A 15,293-nucleotide genomic window follows, 5' to 3' on the forward strand; every position below is an offset into this window, starting at 1 on the left:
GCATGCGCACTGTACGTCTGGAGCTGGAGAATTTGAAAGTATTGTCCATTGGTACGTACGTACACCCTGGCTTACCTCGTGCCTCCGTCTACGGGAATAAAGGGTGGAGTGGACCGACTGCCTCTCCAGTGTCTTCTCACTGCCACTTGGTCTGGGTCGGAACCTTCAGTGTCCACAGCTTTGGGTTTGTTCTACAAAATAAAACTATTTACAAACTAGATAATTCTTAACAGTTTTAATAGCTTTTAGACTTTAGAGATTTATACATCTATTAGTGTTAGATTAGGCTCCCAAGGCGACTTTCCTCCCACCCCACCCCTCCATATGCCCCGTATCCCGTTCTATAGCCAGGACACCAGGCTTCAAACTCTGTGCTTCCTGCCTGCGATCCTTCTCAATCAGCAATGCCCATCAGCGCTGTTTGTACTGCCTTGGGGAAGCCCACATCGCAGCGAGGTGTGGTATCTGCTGATTGTTCCCTAGCATGCCCGATAAGGGCGGGAACTTTGTCACAAATGCCTCATGGAGAAGGCCATGAGGATCCAATTGGACCCAGGCCGGGGACTCTCCTCCCCCACCCCCCCATTACATCTGCATGATTCAGCAAGCAGTGTGCCTCCAGCTGCAAAGTCCAACTCTGGTGTGGAAGAATCTATCTTCACAGACCTCACAAGGTGGAGGTGTGTCTCATCAGAAAGCATGAGACTAAGTCTTCCTGTAAATCTACTTCAATGAGGATTCGACTGTAAGCAAGACAATCAGCTCGGCCCATGAGGACATAAGCTAAATCCTAAATCCCAGAGGCACAACAAGAAAGCCCCAAAATAGGTTCCATTGGTACTGGACCGAGTTCTGTCAGTACTATCATCCCTGACTCCTCCCAAACCCCAGGTTCCATCGGCACTAAGTCCAACCAACTTCAAATACCGTTCTCCTTGCTGGGTCTGATGGCTTGAACAAGCAGAACCCCTCTTACACCAGAGAGATATGAAACCGTTGCCATCCCATGGGACATTTTCGCTTTCCAAGTTCTGGAATCCCCTCCTCCATCTGTCTCCAAGGAGATAAAATCCTCCCAAGGGAATCACTTGTCCCAGCTGCAGAATACATCTCTCCTCCAACAGCACATTGGGTACCACCATTGGAACCGGAATCAGCCTTCTTTTCATTGGGAGATTGTGAACCACCTGATGAATCTTTCTTCCCCTACTCTGTGTCCTCTACCCCCCAAAAGACCTGCACCAGTTTGGGACCAACCTCCTCTGACTCAGAGCTTCTGGTACCCCATGCCATGGGGGCAACCGTGACCAGCTATTGACTCCCCCATTGGCTCTACTGTGGGCCTTGAGACAGTACCTTGCTGCAGAGTCTATCCAATATGCCACGAAGTCACCTTTTGCCTCCCTTCTAAGGAGAGGCTCAGACCTGCCTCCAGATCTGACAGAGGAGGAACATGATGCTATGGATCCAGCAATTCCACCAGGGCCAACAATATTGCCATCTTCATCCCCGGACGAAGCGGTGACTCCTACATCTTCTCCTCTCTTCTCCTTCCCTTTCCCCTGCTGATGACTTCCGGCAGTTCCAGGATCTTTTCCACACTGTTGTTGGGGAGCTTCAGAGTCCTCTTGAGGAGATCCAGGACTCCCAACACAAACTCCTAGACATCCTCCATTTATCGGGACCCAATAGTATAACTCTTCCCATTAATGAAGCCATACTAGAGCCAGCTAGGCCCACCTGCATTCCTGCCCTCCAAAGAACGGAGAAGCATTATTATGTGCCAGTCAAAGGAGCGGAATTTTTGTCTTCTCATGCAGTTCCCAACTCACCGGTAGTCCATTCTGCTTCTGAAAGGGCTAGGCAGTGACATCCCTGGTCTATTCCTGCTGATAAAAATGGCATATGCATGGATCTGCTGGGAAGAAAGGTTTTAAACATGCAGCCTCCAGTTCATGATAGTTAATAACCTGATTCTGATGGCATAGTTCAAGAAACCATATTTAGACAAGTTTACAGAGTTTACAGCTTTCTGCAACAGAATAAAGCTCATTTTCAAGCTCTGATAGACAAAGACAAACTGATAGTTAGGACCGTTCTCCAATCTGCAGTTGATGCTGCTGATACTTTCTCTAGAGCTATGGCTACTGCCATCATCATGAGCAGTAGCCATACTGCAGGGGTCATGGCTCCATGTGTCAGCGTTCCCAGGAAGATGCACAGAAGTTGGTGAATCACACCTCTTCAGCCAGCAGATTGATCCCTCCATACCCTGAAGGACTTCAGGGCTATCCTCTACTTGCTGGGATATACACGTCTGCCCCAGCGGGAAGTTTCATTGGTCTAGATGTGGTTCAGCAGTTTTTCCATCAGAGGCCCTATGAACCACCACATGAGAGACAAAGGGTTCAGAAGTCCCGCTTCCGTACACCCTCTGCAACAGGTTCTGTGTGTCCATCTCAGTACCCGGTTCAATGTTATTTTTGATGGGTGCTTGAGAGCCGTGAAACACTAAGCCCAGCACCTCCTGACCCTGACATGCCATTTGGGAGGTCATCGAGCACTCTTTTTCAGCACCTTGAGTGCAATAACAAGTGGGTGCTGAATGTCATCCACTGTGGCTATATGATAGTTTGCATCCCTACCTTCTTGAAAATTCCCCCTCTCTTCCCCCTTTCCCCCTTGGGGACCACTGTCATGAGAATATACTCAAACAAGAGGTGAACTCCTTACTGCAGCGAGGATCGATAGAACACATCCCTCCTCAGTACCAAGTGAGAGGGTTTTACTTGACTTACTTCCCCAAAAAGAAAGGTGATTGGAGACCAACCTCAGCCTTTGCAAATGGAGCAGTTGAGATGGCAAACTCAGGTATCACATGGGAACACTAGAAATCTATCTTTAGAAGAGGGCATGTGGTTTACAGCTCTTGATATGAAGAACGTTCATCCTGCCCAAAGACACTTCCTCAGATTCATAGTGGGCTCCGACCATTTTCAGTACAGAGTGCTCCCTTCAGAATAGCAATTGCCTCCAGAGCATTTACAAAGATATTACCAAGGTAGTAGCAGATCATGTCAGACATTGTGGTCTTATTGTCTTCCCCTACCTCAACAACTGGCACCTAGTCTGCAAATCCCACTAGGAAGCTTGTGCACCAACTTCCATGATGCTACACCTCCTCTCCTCGCTGGGAGTCAGCATAAACATGGAAAAATGTGTTCTCATGCCTCGCACAATCTCTGGCTTCATCTGGGCAACAAAGTACTTGTCCCAGGACAGGTTCTAGGTCATGAACAATATCATAGCTCACATCACAAACAACCCTTGAATACCCGTCAAGTAATGTCTCTCTCTTAGGTCATATGGCCTCATGCGTCTGCGTCTCCCAGTTTCCAAGACTCCACCTTCGTTGCCTTCAAACGTGGTTGCAGCTGGTTAATGTTGTGTCTCCTCTGCTGCATGGGTATCCCCTTTTACCCTTCCTCTCCGAACAGGACCATTATTAGGACACATCCATATTATATTGAGCAGCCAACATGAACATACACACGGCATAAGGTACCTGGACATCTCGAGAGTTCAGGATGCACATCAGTATTCTGGAGTTGCAAGCAGTCTTTTCTTCTACATCAGCAAGTTGGGAGGAGTGAGATCCACCTCCCTGTGTTCAGAAGCAGTCAGCCACTGGAACAGGTGCATCAGTAATCAAATCACCCTATCAGCAGCCTACCTTTCGGAGAAGCAAATTCTGCTTGCAGATTCTCTCAGCAGACATTTTGCAGTCAACCATGAGTGGGAGCTTGACGACTTGGTACTGTGCAATATTTTCCATCTATGGGGAGCCCCAGTCAGGAATCTATTTGCCTCTCAAGCAAACAGAAAATACACTGCATTTTGCTCCAGAGGGCACTCCCAGAGTGATGAACTGGTTTGACCAAGAAAAAACAGAGCAATTATGCCTTCCCTCTGCTACCGCTCCTGCCATGAGTTCCATGCAGAATCTGTCAGGACAGAGCGGGGTCATCCTGATCCTGGGCTATTTTAGCCCAGACAATTCTGGTTTCTCAACCTCCTACGCGTGTCATCTTGACCACCAATCATCCTCCCAACATTTCCCGAGCCCCTGACCCAGTGGAACGGGAAGATGAGGCACCCCGATCCATGTCCTCTCCACCTCAGGGTTTGGTATTTGGATGGGGCATCATCCTTAGAACATTCATGCTCCACAGTCTTATGAGACATCCTCTCTAATAGCAGAAAGGACTCTACTAGAAAATGTTACCTAATTAATTGGAAGTGCTTTTCTTCTTGGGCTTATCAAAGTGGCAGTCTCTAGAAATACAGACATGCTTCTCATCTTTGATTGGGTCCTATCTTTGAAAACATCAGGTTTATCCATCAGCTCCTTCTGAGTCCACTTGGTGGCAATCAGTTCATACCATCCACCTTCTCAGGGCTACTCAATCTTTGCACATCCTCAGACCAATACATTCTAGAGTGGAAAGGCCTAATAAGAACGTTCCCTCATATTCAGAAGCCTACTCCCCAGTGAGACCTACACTTTGTTCTCTCAGTACTCACAAAGCCCCTCCCCCTTTTGATCCTTTTAGTTTCTTGCTTCATGTCTCTTCTTTCTATGAAGGTCGCTTTCCTTGTAACCATCACCCCAGGTAAAGAGGTTGGCAAACTTGGAGCGATGATGACAGATCCTCTGTTCACTATGTTCCATAAGGATAAGGTTTCTTTGTGTCTACATCCCAAATTCAGCCCCAACTAGTTTTGGAATGTCACCATAACCAATTGATTAACCTGTGTGCTCTTCTTCCCAAAACCAAATGCTTCCACAGAGGAATGAAAACTCCACTCCCTTGACATTTGGCGGGCCTTGGCCTTTTACCTTCAGGGAACAAAACAATCAGAAAATCCCTGAGACTGTTCATCATCATAGCAGAAAGAGTCAGAGGGCATGTCATCTCCACCCAGAGAATCTCCAAATGGATCTGTGATTGCATTCTACTCTATCAGCTGTTGAACCTCCTCTCCCATCTGCCATTGTATAATAGTCATTCCGCCAGAGAGCAAGCAACAACTGTGGCATCTCTTCAGGAGGTACTTCTTCTGGATATCTGTAAAGTGGCCACATGAGGCTCTATTCACGCATTTGCCAGACATGCCCTGGTGCCAGGACTCTTCTGCTGATGCCACAGTTAGGATTGTGGTACTCTGCTCAGCCTTACCATCTATATGCTCACACCCTCATCCTACTTAGGTACTTTTTGTCAGTCACCTGAAGTAGAATACAATAGGGACCATCTCTTGAAGAAGAATGGGAGGTTACTTACCTGTAACTGGAAGCTCTTCAATATGTGTGATCCCTATCTGTATTCCACTACCTGCTCTCCCTCTTCTCTGCTTTTGATCTTAACTGATTCATGGTGGAGAAGGAACTGGAGAGGCAGTTGGACCAATGGACGCAACTTTCAAATTCTCCAGCTCCGAATACATGGTGTGCATGTATAACTCTCAGTGGAACATAGATAGGGACCACACATCTTCGACATCCAGTTTACTGGTAAGTAGCCTCCTATTTCGTCATGTTTAAACACAATTATGTTGATGTGTAGATGTTGGAATGCTAAGCATGACTTAGCAGTCAGTGTGGAGCAGACAAATCACTTTCAGCACTGTGTCCCTAATCATGTAAAAGCATTACTGCTACCAATTTTTATGTTCCATGTGAAATTAATTCACATAAAAAGAGACCGCTTCTGAGTCATTGAGACTAAATGACCTCTATCCACAGAAAAGATGCAATGTGTTTGGTCAAGTGAAAATGTATGTGCTGCCACTAACATACCTCATCCCCCCCCCTGTGAAGAAACTATCCTTAGGCTTGAAGATTTAGTCAGATCTCCAGGCCTAATTACTCTTTGGCCTGTCTTCTGAGGCTTATATAGTAAGTGCCAAGTGTGTCGATGATGATGGTTTTTTTTTGTTTTTTTTTTTATACATGCATAGCTGCCCTCTGAGGACAGTATTGGGACCGCTGAGATCATTTCACTTAAGCCACCAAAGAGCCATTAGATGGTAACTCTTGATTTGTACTGTTCTGGGCTGGAAATGAATCCCTTTTCTGCAATTATACTACTTCAGACTCCTTTCTTGAGGTTCCTGTTTGCATTTTCCTCTTTCTGGCTGCGGAAAACTAGATGGGACTCTCTTGAGAGATTGTTAGCACTGCTTAAGTGACTGTAGGATTTGATATTAGGTGATATAAAGCTCTTCGTATACACTGAGCACTTTTGAAAATCCCACCCATTGTACAATTTTCTGTGCGTTGCCTGGTTTCTGTGGGTGGAGGATGGGGTGGGGAAATCTTCCCTTAAAAAAATTCTTCATATGTTAACATAAATTAATCTTTTTCATTGATGCAGTTCTGTTACACCATCTCTTACTCTCAATGCAATGTGTATATTCGTACTAAGTTAAAATTTAACATAGCGCCCACAGCTTGAACATTGTGCCTGAATCATATGATGAGATGAAACACTTTATAGAGATTTACTGGTATCTGCTACCCATGGTCATACAGCATTATTTCTTGCTTTAGTTATTTTGTTTAATCAAAATGTTATGTGAATGTGGCTAAAGGTATGGTATTTAAATCCAAAATTGTGCTGTCTTTTCTCCTTTCTTTCTAAATGAAATGATTTTTTTCCCTGTGATATTTTGCTTATTCTTAAATGTTATGTCGTCATAAAATCTTTAGTACCTTTCCAAAATTAATATTTTTTCTGTTTAAAAATAAACAGTTCTTGCATACTTCCTTGAAAACCTACCCCTTTAAGAATGCATGTTACATATATTATATATCCAAACCAGCAGTCTTCAAAGGGCTAGATTCTGCCTCCTTTATGTTGTATAGTACCTTACTCTGTTAGTATTCCCAGCAATATAAATAGGAATTACTGCAGCATAAGGCACTAATCAACATGAGTAAGGGTGACAGTCTCTCATGTTAAATTGATAATCTGTAAGGTCTTGGTCCTGCAGAGATTTGATATGTATGTTTGATTATGTGTTAAGTAGTTCCATTGAGTTCAGTGGGACTGCTCCTGTACTTAAAATTAAGCATACACATAAGTCTATACTGATGTGGTTTAAGAGATTGGAAAATAGATGATCAGCAATAATAGGCTGAAATATATTAAACATAGAAAAAATTATATTAATATTATAATTTAAACAGACAAAAAGCAGATAGTGCAGAAATGAATTGACTCATTTTGCAATCTCTACTGTATGTTGTGCTTACTGCCATCCCAGCTGCAGACACTTTGTATGTTTGGTAGTGTTTGCAGATATGCGTTCTAAGGTTCAGTCAGATTGCATGTATCTTCGATTATTGGTTGTACTAATAAATACTTACTAAACAGTATTAGGAAGAAAAATTAAAACTTTTCAAATATTTGAGTGAAGCCAAAGAATGTACATTTTTCATTATCGTATCTTAAAAATCTTGAACTAAAGCATAATTTAACTTTTTTGTTACAGATTCAGAATATGAACAACATAATCACTTTCCCATTGGACAGTTTGCTTAAGGGAGACCTAAAAGGAGTAAAAGGGGTATGGTAATCATTTATTTCTGTTTTTATAAAGTTATTTTTGGTACAAATATATATGGCTAATGTACCAATTTAATTTTAGTTGAAAAAATACATATGCTAGTATGTATTTCACTCCATGCATCTGAAGAAGTGAGGTTGTTTACCCACGAAAGCTTATGCCCAAATAAATCTGTTAGTTTTTAAAGTGCCACCGGACTCCTTGTTGTTTTCGTGGATACAGGCTAACACAGCTACCCCCATATGCTAGTATACTACTTCTCTACCTGGTAACTAAGGAATGCCCTTGAAATCAGCTGTGAACTGAGTTACTTCTTTGCCCTTGTGGCTTAGCTATAGTACAGTGTGTAGTTAATTACAAAACCAAAGGACAAAGTTCCTTCAGAAGGTATAATAATCTTGAAGCTATGGTAGAAGATTGCAAGGATTGCACAGAGCTCAGATAAAATACATGGGGAGAGATGCTTAAGAACTTGTGTTTAATTTAAAAGGATTACTATGAACATTATATAGCATTGTAAATTTATTTGGAGCTTTACACTTGAGTAGGTGAAACTTTTTGTTTAGCATGAATAAATATAGAATTTAAACTCTGGATGCGTCCTGCCTGAAGTAATAACTGTGTCCTGAGTTGAATAAACTTAGAACCCTAATGCTGATGCGTTTTTTGTAACAAATTTCTAAGCCAATGGCCTAGGAGTTTTTTTTAGCTTAGGGTCTGGTTATTAGTGAACAATGAGGAAGCAACTGGAAGCAGTTGTTCTGAAATATTTTTAAATTAAAGGGGAAAAAAACAGAACAAAAATCCTACAAAATAGGCTGTAAACTGCAGAAAGGTAAAATGCTTCTTTAAAAAAAAAAAAAAAAAAAAAAAAAACAGACAAAAATGGTTAGACCCTTTAGCTTCCTTCTAGTTATCTCAACTTTTCCTCCCCCTTTTACCTCTTTCTAACCCGTTCCTGCACTACAGGCCAATAACTGCAGCATATTTTTGTTTTCCTTCTTTCATAACTGAATTGGGAAAGAGAGCCGAGGTCCCAATCCTGCAAAGACTTAGCAAGTGTTTTAACCTTACGCATTGTGTGTAGTCGGTCCAACTGACAGTGGAACTATTCACAGTACATAAAGTTAAGCATGTTGCAGAATCAGGGCGTTAATGTGGGGACAAGAGACTCTCTTGTGTCCCTGTATTCTTGACTGCCTGAGACCATTCCATTTCAGTGTAATATTTGGGTATGTTTAACAAGATGAAATCATTTGATTTTTATTTTCACAATTAACCTGCAGAAACAAATGAGACACAGGATTCATATAATTCAGGATACTGTGCATAGCAGCACACTGTACAAAGCAGTAGATAGCTTTTTCATGCCTCACCTTTGATTTGGTGTTTGTTCAAGTGCAAAATCAGTTTATTACAATCCACTCTGCTGTATATGTTGGTTCTGTTAATGTTGTTATAAACAGGTAAAAAAAGGAGGAAGTAGAAATGCAGCAGAGCAAAAAAGAAAATATTGTCTTTGTTCTATAATGATTTGAAAGTGCTATGCTGATGGTTTCCTAAGCAGTCCTCCAAACATTTATGCAAAGGAGTAGCATTACTCATGAGTGTCCTTGATGCTAAGTATTTGGAGGACTGGGTAGGGTTACCATACGTCCGGTTTTTCCCAGACATGTCCGGCTTTTTGGTAATCAAACCCCCGTCCTGGGGGAATTGCCAAAAAGTGCCAGCCGGGCACTTCCCCTCCCGCGGCTGCTCTGCTCCTCCCCTGACTCTTCGGCTCTGTTTAAGAGCCGAGCTGCCCGAGCGCTATGGGCTTCAGGCAGCCCCCTTGCCTCCGGACCCCAGCTGCCAGCCGGGCACTTCCCCTCCCGGGCTCTGGCGGCGCAGGGTCCGGAGGCATGGGGGCTGCCCGAAGCCGGTAGCGCTCGGGCAGCTCGGCTCTTAAACAGAGCCGAAGAGTCAGGGGAGGAGCAGAGCAGCCGCGGGAGGGGAAGTGCCCGGCTGGCACTTTTTGGCAATTCCCCCAGGACGGGGGTTTGATTACCAAAAAGCCGGACATGTCTGGGAAAAACCGGACGTATGGTAACCCTACCCAGTCCTCCAAATACTTAGCATCAAGGACACTCATGAGTAATGCTACTCCTTTGCATAAATGTTTGGAGGACTGCTTAGGAAACCATCAGCATAGCACTTTCAAATCATTATAGAACAAAGACAATATTTTCTTTTTTGCTCTGCTGCATNGCTTCATGGTTTGCCGGGCAGCCTCCAGACCCTGCGCCCCCGGCTGGGCGCTTCCCCTCCCGGGCTCCAGCTGCGCTGGGGAAGCGCCGGCCGGGGGCGCAGGGTCTGGGGTCTGCCCGGCAAACCGTGAAGCCGGTAGCGCTCGGGCAGCCCTTTTCGCGTGGCTGGGAGTGGGAGGGAGGAGGGGGCGGAGTTGGGACGGGGCTGGGGTGGGAAATGGGCGGGGCCAGAGCCCGTGGAGGGTTCTCTTTTTTTATTTGTTAAATATGGTAACCCTAAGACTGGGCCCTCAGTCTTTACAATGCTGTCGCCTTGGTCTGTGGCTTAAGTGAATAATTATGAATATGGATTTCATAAATAATTGTTTTAAGGAAATGTGTGGTTTCTGCTATGTATTATCAGTTTTTTTTCTAATTTTGGTAGTTAGTAATTTTGTTTGATCTATAGTGGGCTGATCTCTCTAATCATGTAATAAAACTTCAATCACCGAGCACATTAGATGCTAATAAAACAATTGAATGCCTTGTAAAAATAAGCACTTATCCAAGTTATCTTGTGCTCAGAGCCAAATCCTCTAGTTTGCTCTTTTTGAAGTCCAGGGAAATTCTGCATCTGAGTTAGGCTGCAGGATTTGGGCCAGTAGGGCCCAATCCTATTCCCACTGAAGTCAAATGACTAAGTCTTTTTTTTTTTTTTTTTTTAATTAACAAGCATCCAAGTTTAATGTGGAGACCATATCCTGTAAGCCAAAAGCCTCTCCATAGGAATACAGGAGGTCTGAGCAGGTTCTGGTCACAAGCCTAATGACAAAGCAATGCCTCTGCTTCTTTCCCCTCTCAGTACATGTAACATTTAAAAACAAGGTGTCTTGGAAGTTCAGGCCACAGGTATTAAGTTCCACTTCATGGGACAGCCAGTTTCACCTTTTCCAATAAGACTTGATTGTACCATTTAGGCAAAGACTTTCAGATGGTGTAGAGCTGAATTGCCTCAAGGGCAGCTTTAGAGGCCAAATGCCTTTCTGAGCTATGCAGTGTGCGGGGGGAGCATGCACACTGCCACATGTTCTTTGTTTTTTTTTTTTAAGGTTGCTGCATAATCTGTTCCCCATGCACACTTGCATGCAGCTATGCACTCCTGTAGTAATAGTTAGGAAGCAGTCCTTACACACACCTGAGCTCTTTTTTTCCCAGCTCTTATGTGAGCTGCACAAAGGGGGAGGGGGAAGGGGAGAGGAAGGGCTCCTTGTTCCCTGTCAGTCCTGTACTAAGCACCCACAACAATGCCTGGGCCTGGGTGATTAGATCTACTGTGTTTTTTGTAGCAAATACTTAGCCATGTTAAATGTCTTTTTCCTATGTTGACAGGATCTGAAAAAACCTTTTGATAAGGCTTGGAAGGACTACGAAACAAAAGTGTATGTATTTCCTTTTTAATAAAAGTGTAGAGCATAATTTGAAATGTAGAGGTGGTGGTGGTTTATGTTATTGTAACACCTTGAGCCCCACCTGAGATCCTGAGCATAATTTCTTTCAAAGCATGTGCACAATACTGATCTATGGAAAAATTATTTTAGAATTCTGTAGTTGATAATATAACTTATGAATTAAGTTAATTATCATTTATTGTGCTATGGCAATGATGGTTAAAAAATGCGTTCCATTTTTGGTAAGCTTGTGTGCTTAATAATGTTCCCATTAGAGAGCAGTCATAACCAGTCCACCTTTATTACCCCCTTCACTGCATATGGGGAGAGGTACTGTTCTTTGAGTGCCTTCTGGAGAACAATGTCCACTGGGGTCCACTTGCCCCCTTTCTCCCTCACCTGGTGGAGGGTTCTGAGGGTATAAAAGAGCAAGTGGTCCCAACCTCCCTTTAATTCCTTCTTAAACTACTGAAGGTGCAGTGAACTTGTATTGCATATAGTGTCCTTATCATTTCTGTCGTTTTTTATTTTCCTGCCTCCTTCTGCCTTTTCATGGACCATTTTCAGTTTAGTTAGATAGATTGTTGGTCACTTCATACAGTTTTTTTATTTAGAATAACAAAGAAGGTGTGAGTCTGGCATGGCTGAGTCTGAGCAGTCCAGAGAAGTGGGAAGGATGCCTCTTGTGCCCCCATTGATTATTGTGGGGTGGGACAGGACTTCCCAGGCTCAGTCAACTAAATCTGGAAATATGCAAGTCCAGCATCAACTCTGGACAGCTGCTAGCCTAAGTGGCTCTGTGCCTGGCTTAATTATGTCCTTCTCCCTTTCTTACCTGACTGGGCCTTGCACTGAAATTCTGGCAGTTGACTTGGCACTGAGGTTTCTGGACCCCTTTGGGGTGACATCATTTGGTGCTGACATTCCATCATTGCTGATATGACACTGAGGTTGACCTTGTTCAGGGCTGAGATTCCAACACTATGGGTATCCCCAGATCCATCCAATGGCTATTATCCAGTGCCATGGACCCACTTGATGAAATAGAGAGACAGGGTTGGTGAAGTAATATTTTTTTTTTTTTTTTTTTTGGACCAACTTCTGTTGGTGAGAGAGATCAGCTTTCAAGCCACACAGAGCTCTGTCTGGGTTGAAAACTTGTCTCTCTCACCAACAAAAGTTGGTATAGTAAATGTGTTACCTCACCCACCTAGTCTCTCTAATATTCTGGGACCGATATGGCTACATTTACACTGCATGTTGCCCATGGTAGTATCATTCCCACTACCGTCTGTGTTGTCGGAATCTGGTGCCAAGATTTTGATACTGTTGGCAGGTATACCATGTGCTTGAAGTGGATCAGTATCCGTATAACTGGAGTTAGATCCCCAGATCCTTTTGGGTCCACTGAGTCAAGTGCCGTGGATCCGGCACAATTTACTCCGGTGAGCCAGTTTCTTGACTTGGCGTGGTGCTGAGTATAAGTGGCACTAAAGTCGACCTTAGTTGACTTCGTGTATCCAACTGAAATAGCCATAAGATCCATCTCAGTCAACATAACTCAGTGCTTAGGCTCCACCTCTGTTATCGTGGGTAAACCATTTGTTAAACTGATTTAGTGCCTCGTATCAATGATACCCAGGTTGGTGGATTTGCCCAAGTCATTGGATCCAATGCCAGCGCAACTGACTTATCTGATGTGCCACTTATTAAAGGGGTGTTATACCATATTTCAGCATCACCAAGGTTGCCTGATTTGTCATGGGTAGCTGCGTTTGAGTCCAAATATCCAGCACCCTTGATTTTCTGGCACCGTCAACTCTATACTGAGCAGTCCAATATTGAGTATCCAGCAATACAGGATCAGGAGAATCTGATGCTGTGACACTGTCTAACATAAGTGGTTCACAGATGGACTGAGTCTGGTTCTGAGAACCTGGCACCATTGCTTTTGGGTTTTTATAGGTGGCACCATAGTCTCCTGATAATTTGGAGTCTACTGAGTTGGCACCCCTAAATGTTGGCATTGTGCCCCAGAATTTCTCCAGTGGTCAGATGCTTAGTTGCATGTTAAACTCTGTTCAGAGATGGTGGTTTAATCCAAGTCCTCGGTCATAGTTGACTGAGACTCTAGGCATTCCTTTTGTGGGAGTCTCTCCAGATGAAATCAGTAGAACTAACAAATTTTCAGGCTGACAATTCTGAGGAGGACCCAGAATGGCCTTAGTCAGCTACAAAATTCTTCAGCTGGGTTCCCTAAACAAGGTGTTCTTGAATGCCAAGACATCCTTGGTTCTGAAATCTTGAAAAAACTTTTCCCATTCTGAGACAGAGGTAGCTCCAGTGCCTATAATGTCTCCTTCAGTGTCACACCACTTATTGGTTCTGAAAGTGATTCAGACCTCAAAACTGGTGCTGATGGCCTGATTTTGAAACTGTCCAAGGCTGTTACTTCCTAGGGACACCTAGGTTTCAATTCTAGTTTCAATGCTTTGTTTTGGAAGACAGGCTATAAAGAGCTTCCCTAAAGTCCACTCTACTATTGTGATGGTGGATCACTGGGTCTGAATGCTTGTCCTATTTATATACAATCAATTATATATTGATATCCCCCAAACTTCAAGGAGCAACAGTTTAAAACAAATAAATACATCAATAATAAAAAAAGAAATTTTGGCAGCCACTGCTGGGACCACACTGCTTTGGTAGCAAAGGACTCAATTCAGGTTGAATTGGGCCTTCTGATGCCGCGTTTCTGATGCTTTAGTCCTGGAGCTTATTCTACTGCAGTGCCAGAAATACTTTAGATTTTCCTCCTCAGTTTGAACATTACAGGCTATTTGTTTCAGGTGCAGCTCAGAAATGTTTTCATGTTGTTGTAAATTTACCTGAGCTTGAATCTGCAGGTAGTGACCATGCCCTGTGCGAAAGCACTTCAACTTGTAAATTTGGGATTCTCAACTGAGATTGAAAACACTAGTTGCTCGGAATTGTTGGTTTGTAGTGCTATTCCTTGCTCGCTCAGCACATGAAAATTGTTATCTACATGGTGACATTGGTATCCTATTGCCTCTTTCTACAGGACTAGCTCCAAACCTGTATTATTAGTCCAACTAATCAGGGGTATCCACAAGATTATTTCCTATTTAAGCAGCACAGTGTTTTAATATCCTGACATGATTGTTTAGACTTCGGGGCTTGCATGCATTCGTGTCTGTATCTAGACTTTGGTCCACAGATAGGTTCCTTTTACACTGTAACTGTGATATACCTCCCTCCTAGTGAAAAAGTTTTTCCTAATATCCAACCTAAACCTCCCCCATTTGCTACCACTGAGAACAGTCTAGATCCATCCTCTTTGGAACCCCCTTTCAGGTAGTTGAAAGCAGCTATCAAATCCCCCCTCATTCTTCTCTTCTGCAGACTAAACAATCCCAGTTCCCTCAGCCTCTCCTCATAAGTCATGTGCTCCAGCTCCTTAATCATTTTTGTTGCCCTCCGCTGGACTCTTTCCAATTTTTCCTTCTTGTAGTGTGGGGCCCAAAACTGGACACAGTACTACAGATGAGGCCTCAGCAATGCCAAATAGAGGGGAATGATCACGTCCCTCGATCTGCTGGCAATGCCCCTACTTATACAGCCCAAAATGCCATTAGCCTTCTTGGCAACAAGGGCACACTGTTGACTCATATCCAGCTTCTCGTCCACTGTACCCCCTAGGTCCTTTTCTGCAGGACTGCTACCTAGCCATTGGGTCCCTAGTCTATAGCAGTGCATGGGATTCTTCCATTCTAAGTGCAGGACTCTGCACCTGTCCTTGTTGAACCTCATCAGATTTCTTTTGGCCCAATCTTCTAATTTGCCTAAATCCCTCTGAATTCTATCCCTACCCTCCAGCGTATCTACCACTCCTCCCAGTTTAGTGTCATTTGTAAACTTGCTGAGGGTGCAATCCACACCATCCTCCAGATCATTAATGAAGATATTG

At 43.6% G+C, this 15,293-nt stretch overlaps 1 protein-coding gene across 4 annotated transcripts in view; it reads left to right on the top strand.

Moving 5' to 3' along the window:
* Positions 1–15,293, top strand: part of ASAP2 (ArfGAP with SH3 domain, ankyrin repeat and PH domain 2) — a 173,105-nt gene that overhangs the window by 56,420 nt on the left and 101,392 nt on the right. For all 4 annotated transcript variants that reach the window (XM_034766472.1, XM_034766474.1, XM_034766473.1 and 1 more), the window contains exons 4-5: positions 7,558–7,632; positions 11,247–11,296. In XM_034766472.1, the coding sequence (XP_034622363.1) occupies positions 7,558–7,632; positions 11,247–11,296 (125 nt within the window). The remainder of the gene's footprint in view (positions 1–7,557; positions 7,633–11,246; positions 11,297–15,293) is intronic.

Source organism: Trachemys scripta, chromosome 3, assembly GCF_013100865.1.
Source record: "Trachemys scripta elegans isolate TJP31775 chromosome 3, CAS_Tse_1.0, whole genome shotgun sequence".
NCBI lineage: Eukaryota > Metazoa > Chordata > Testudines > Emydidae > Trachemys > Trachemys scripta.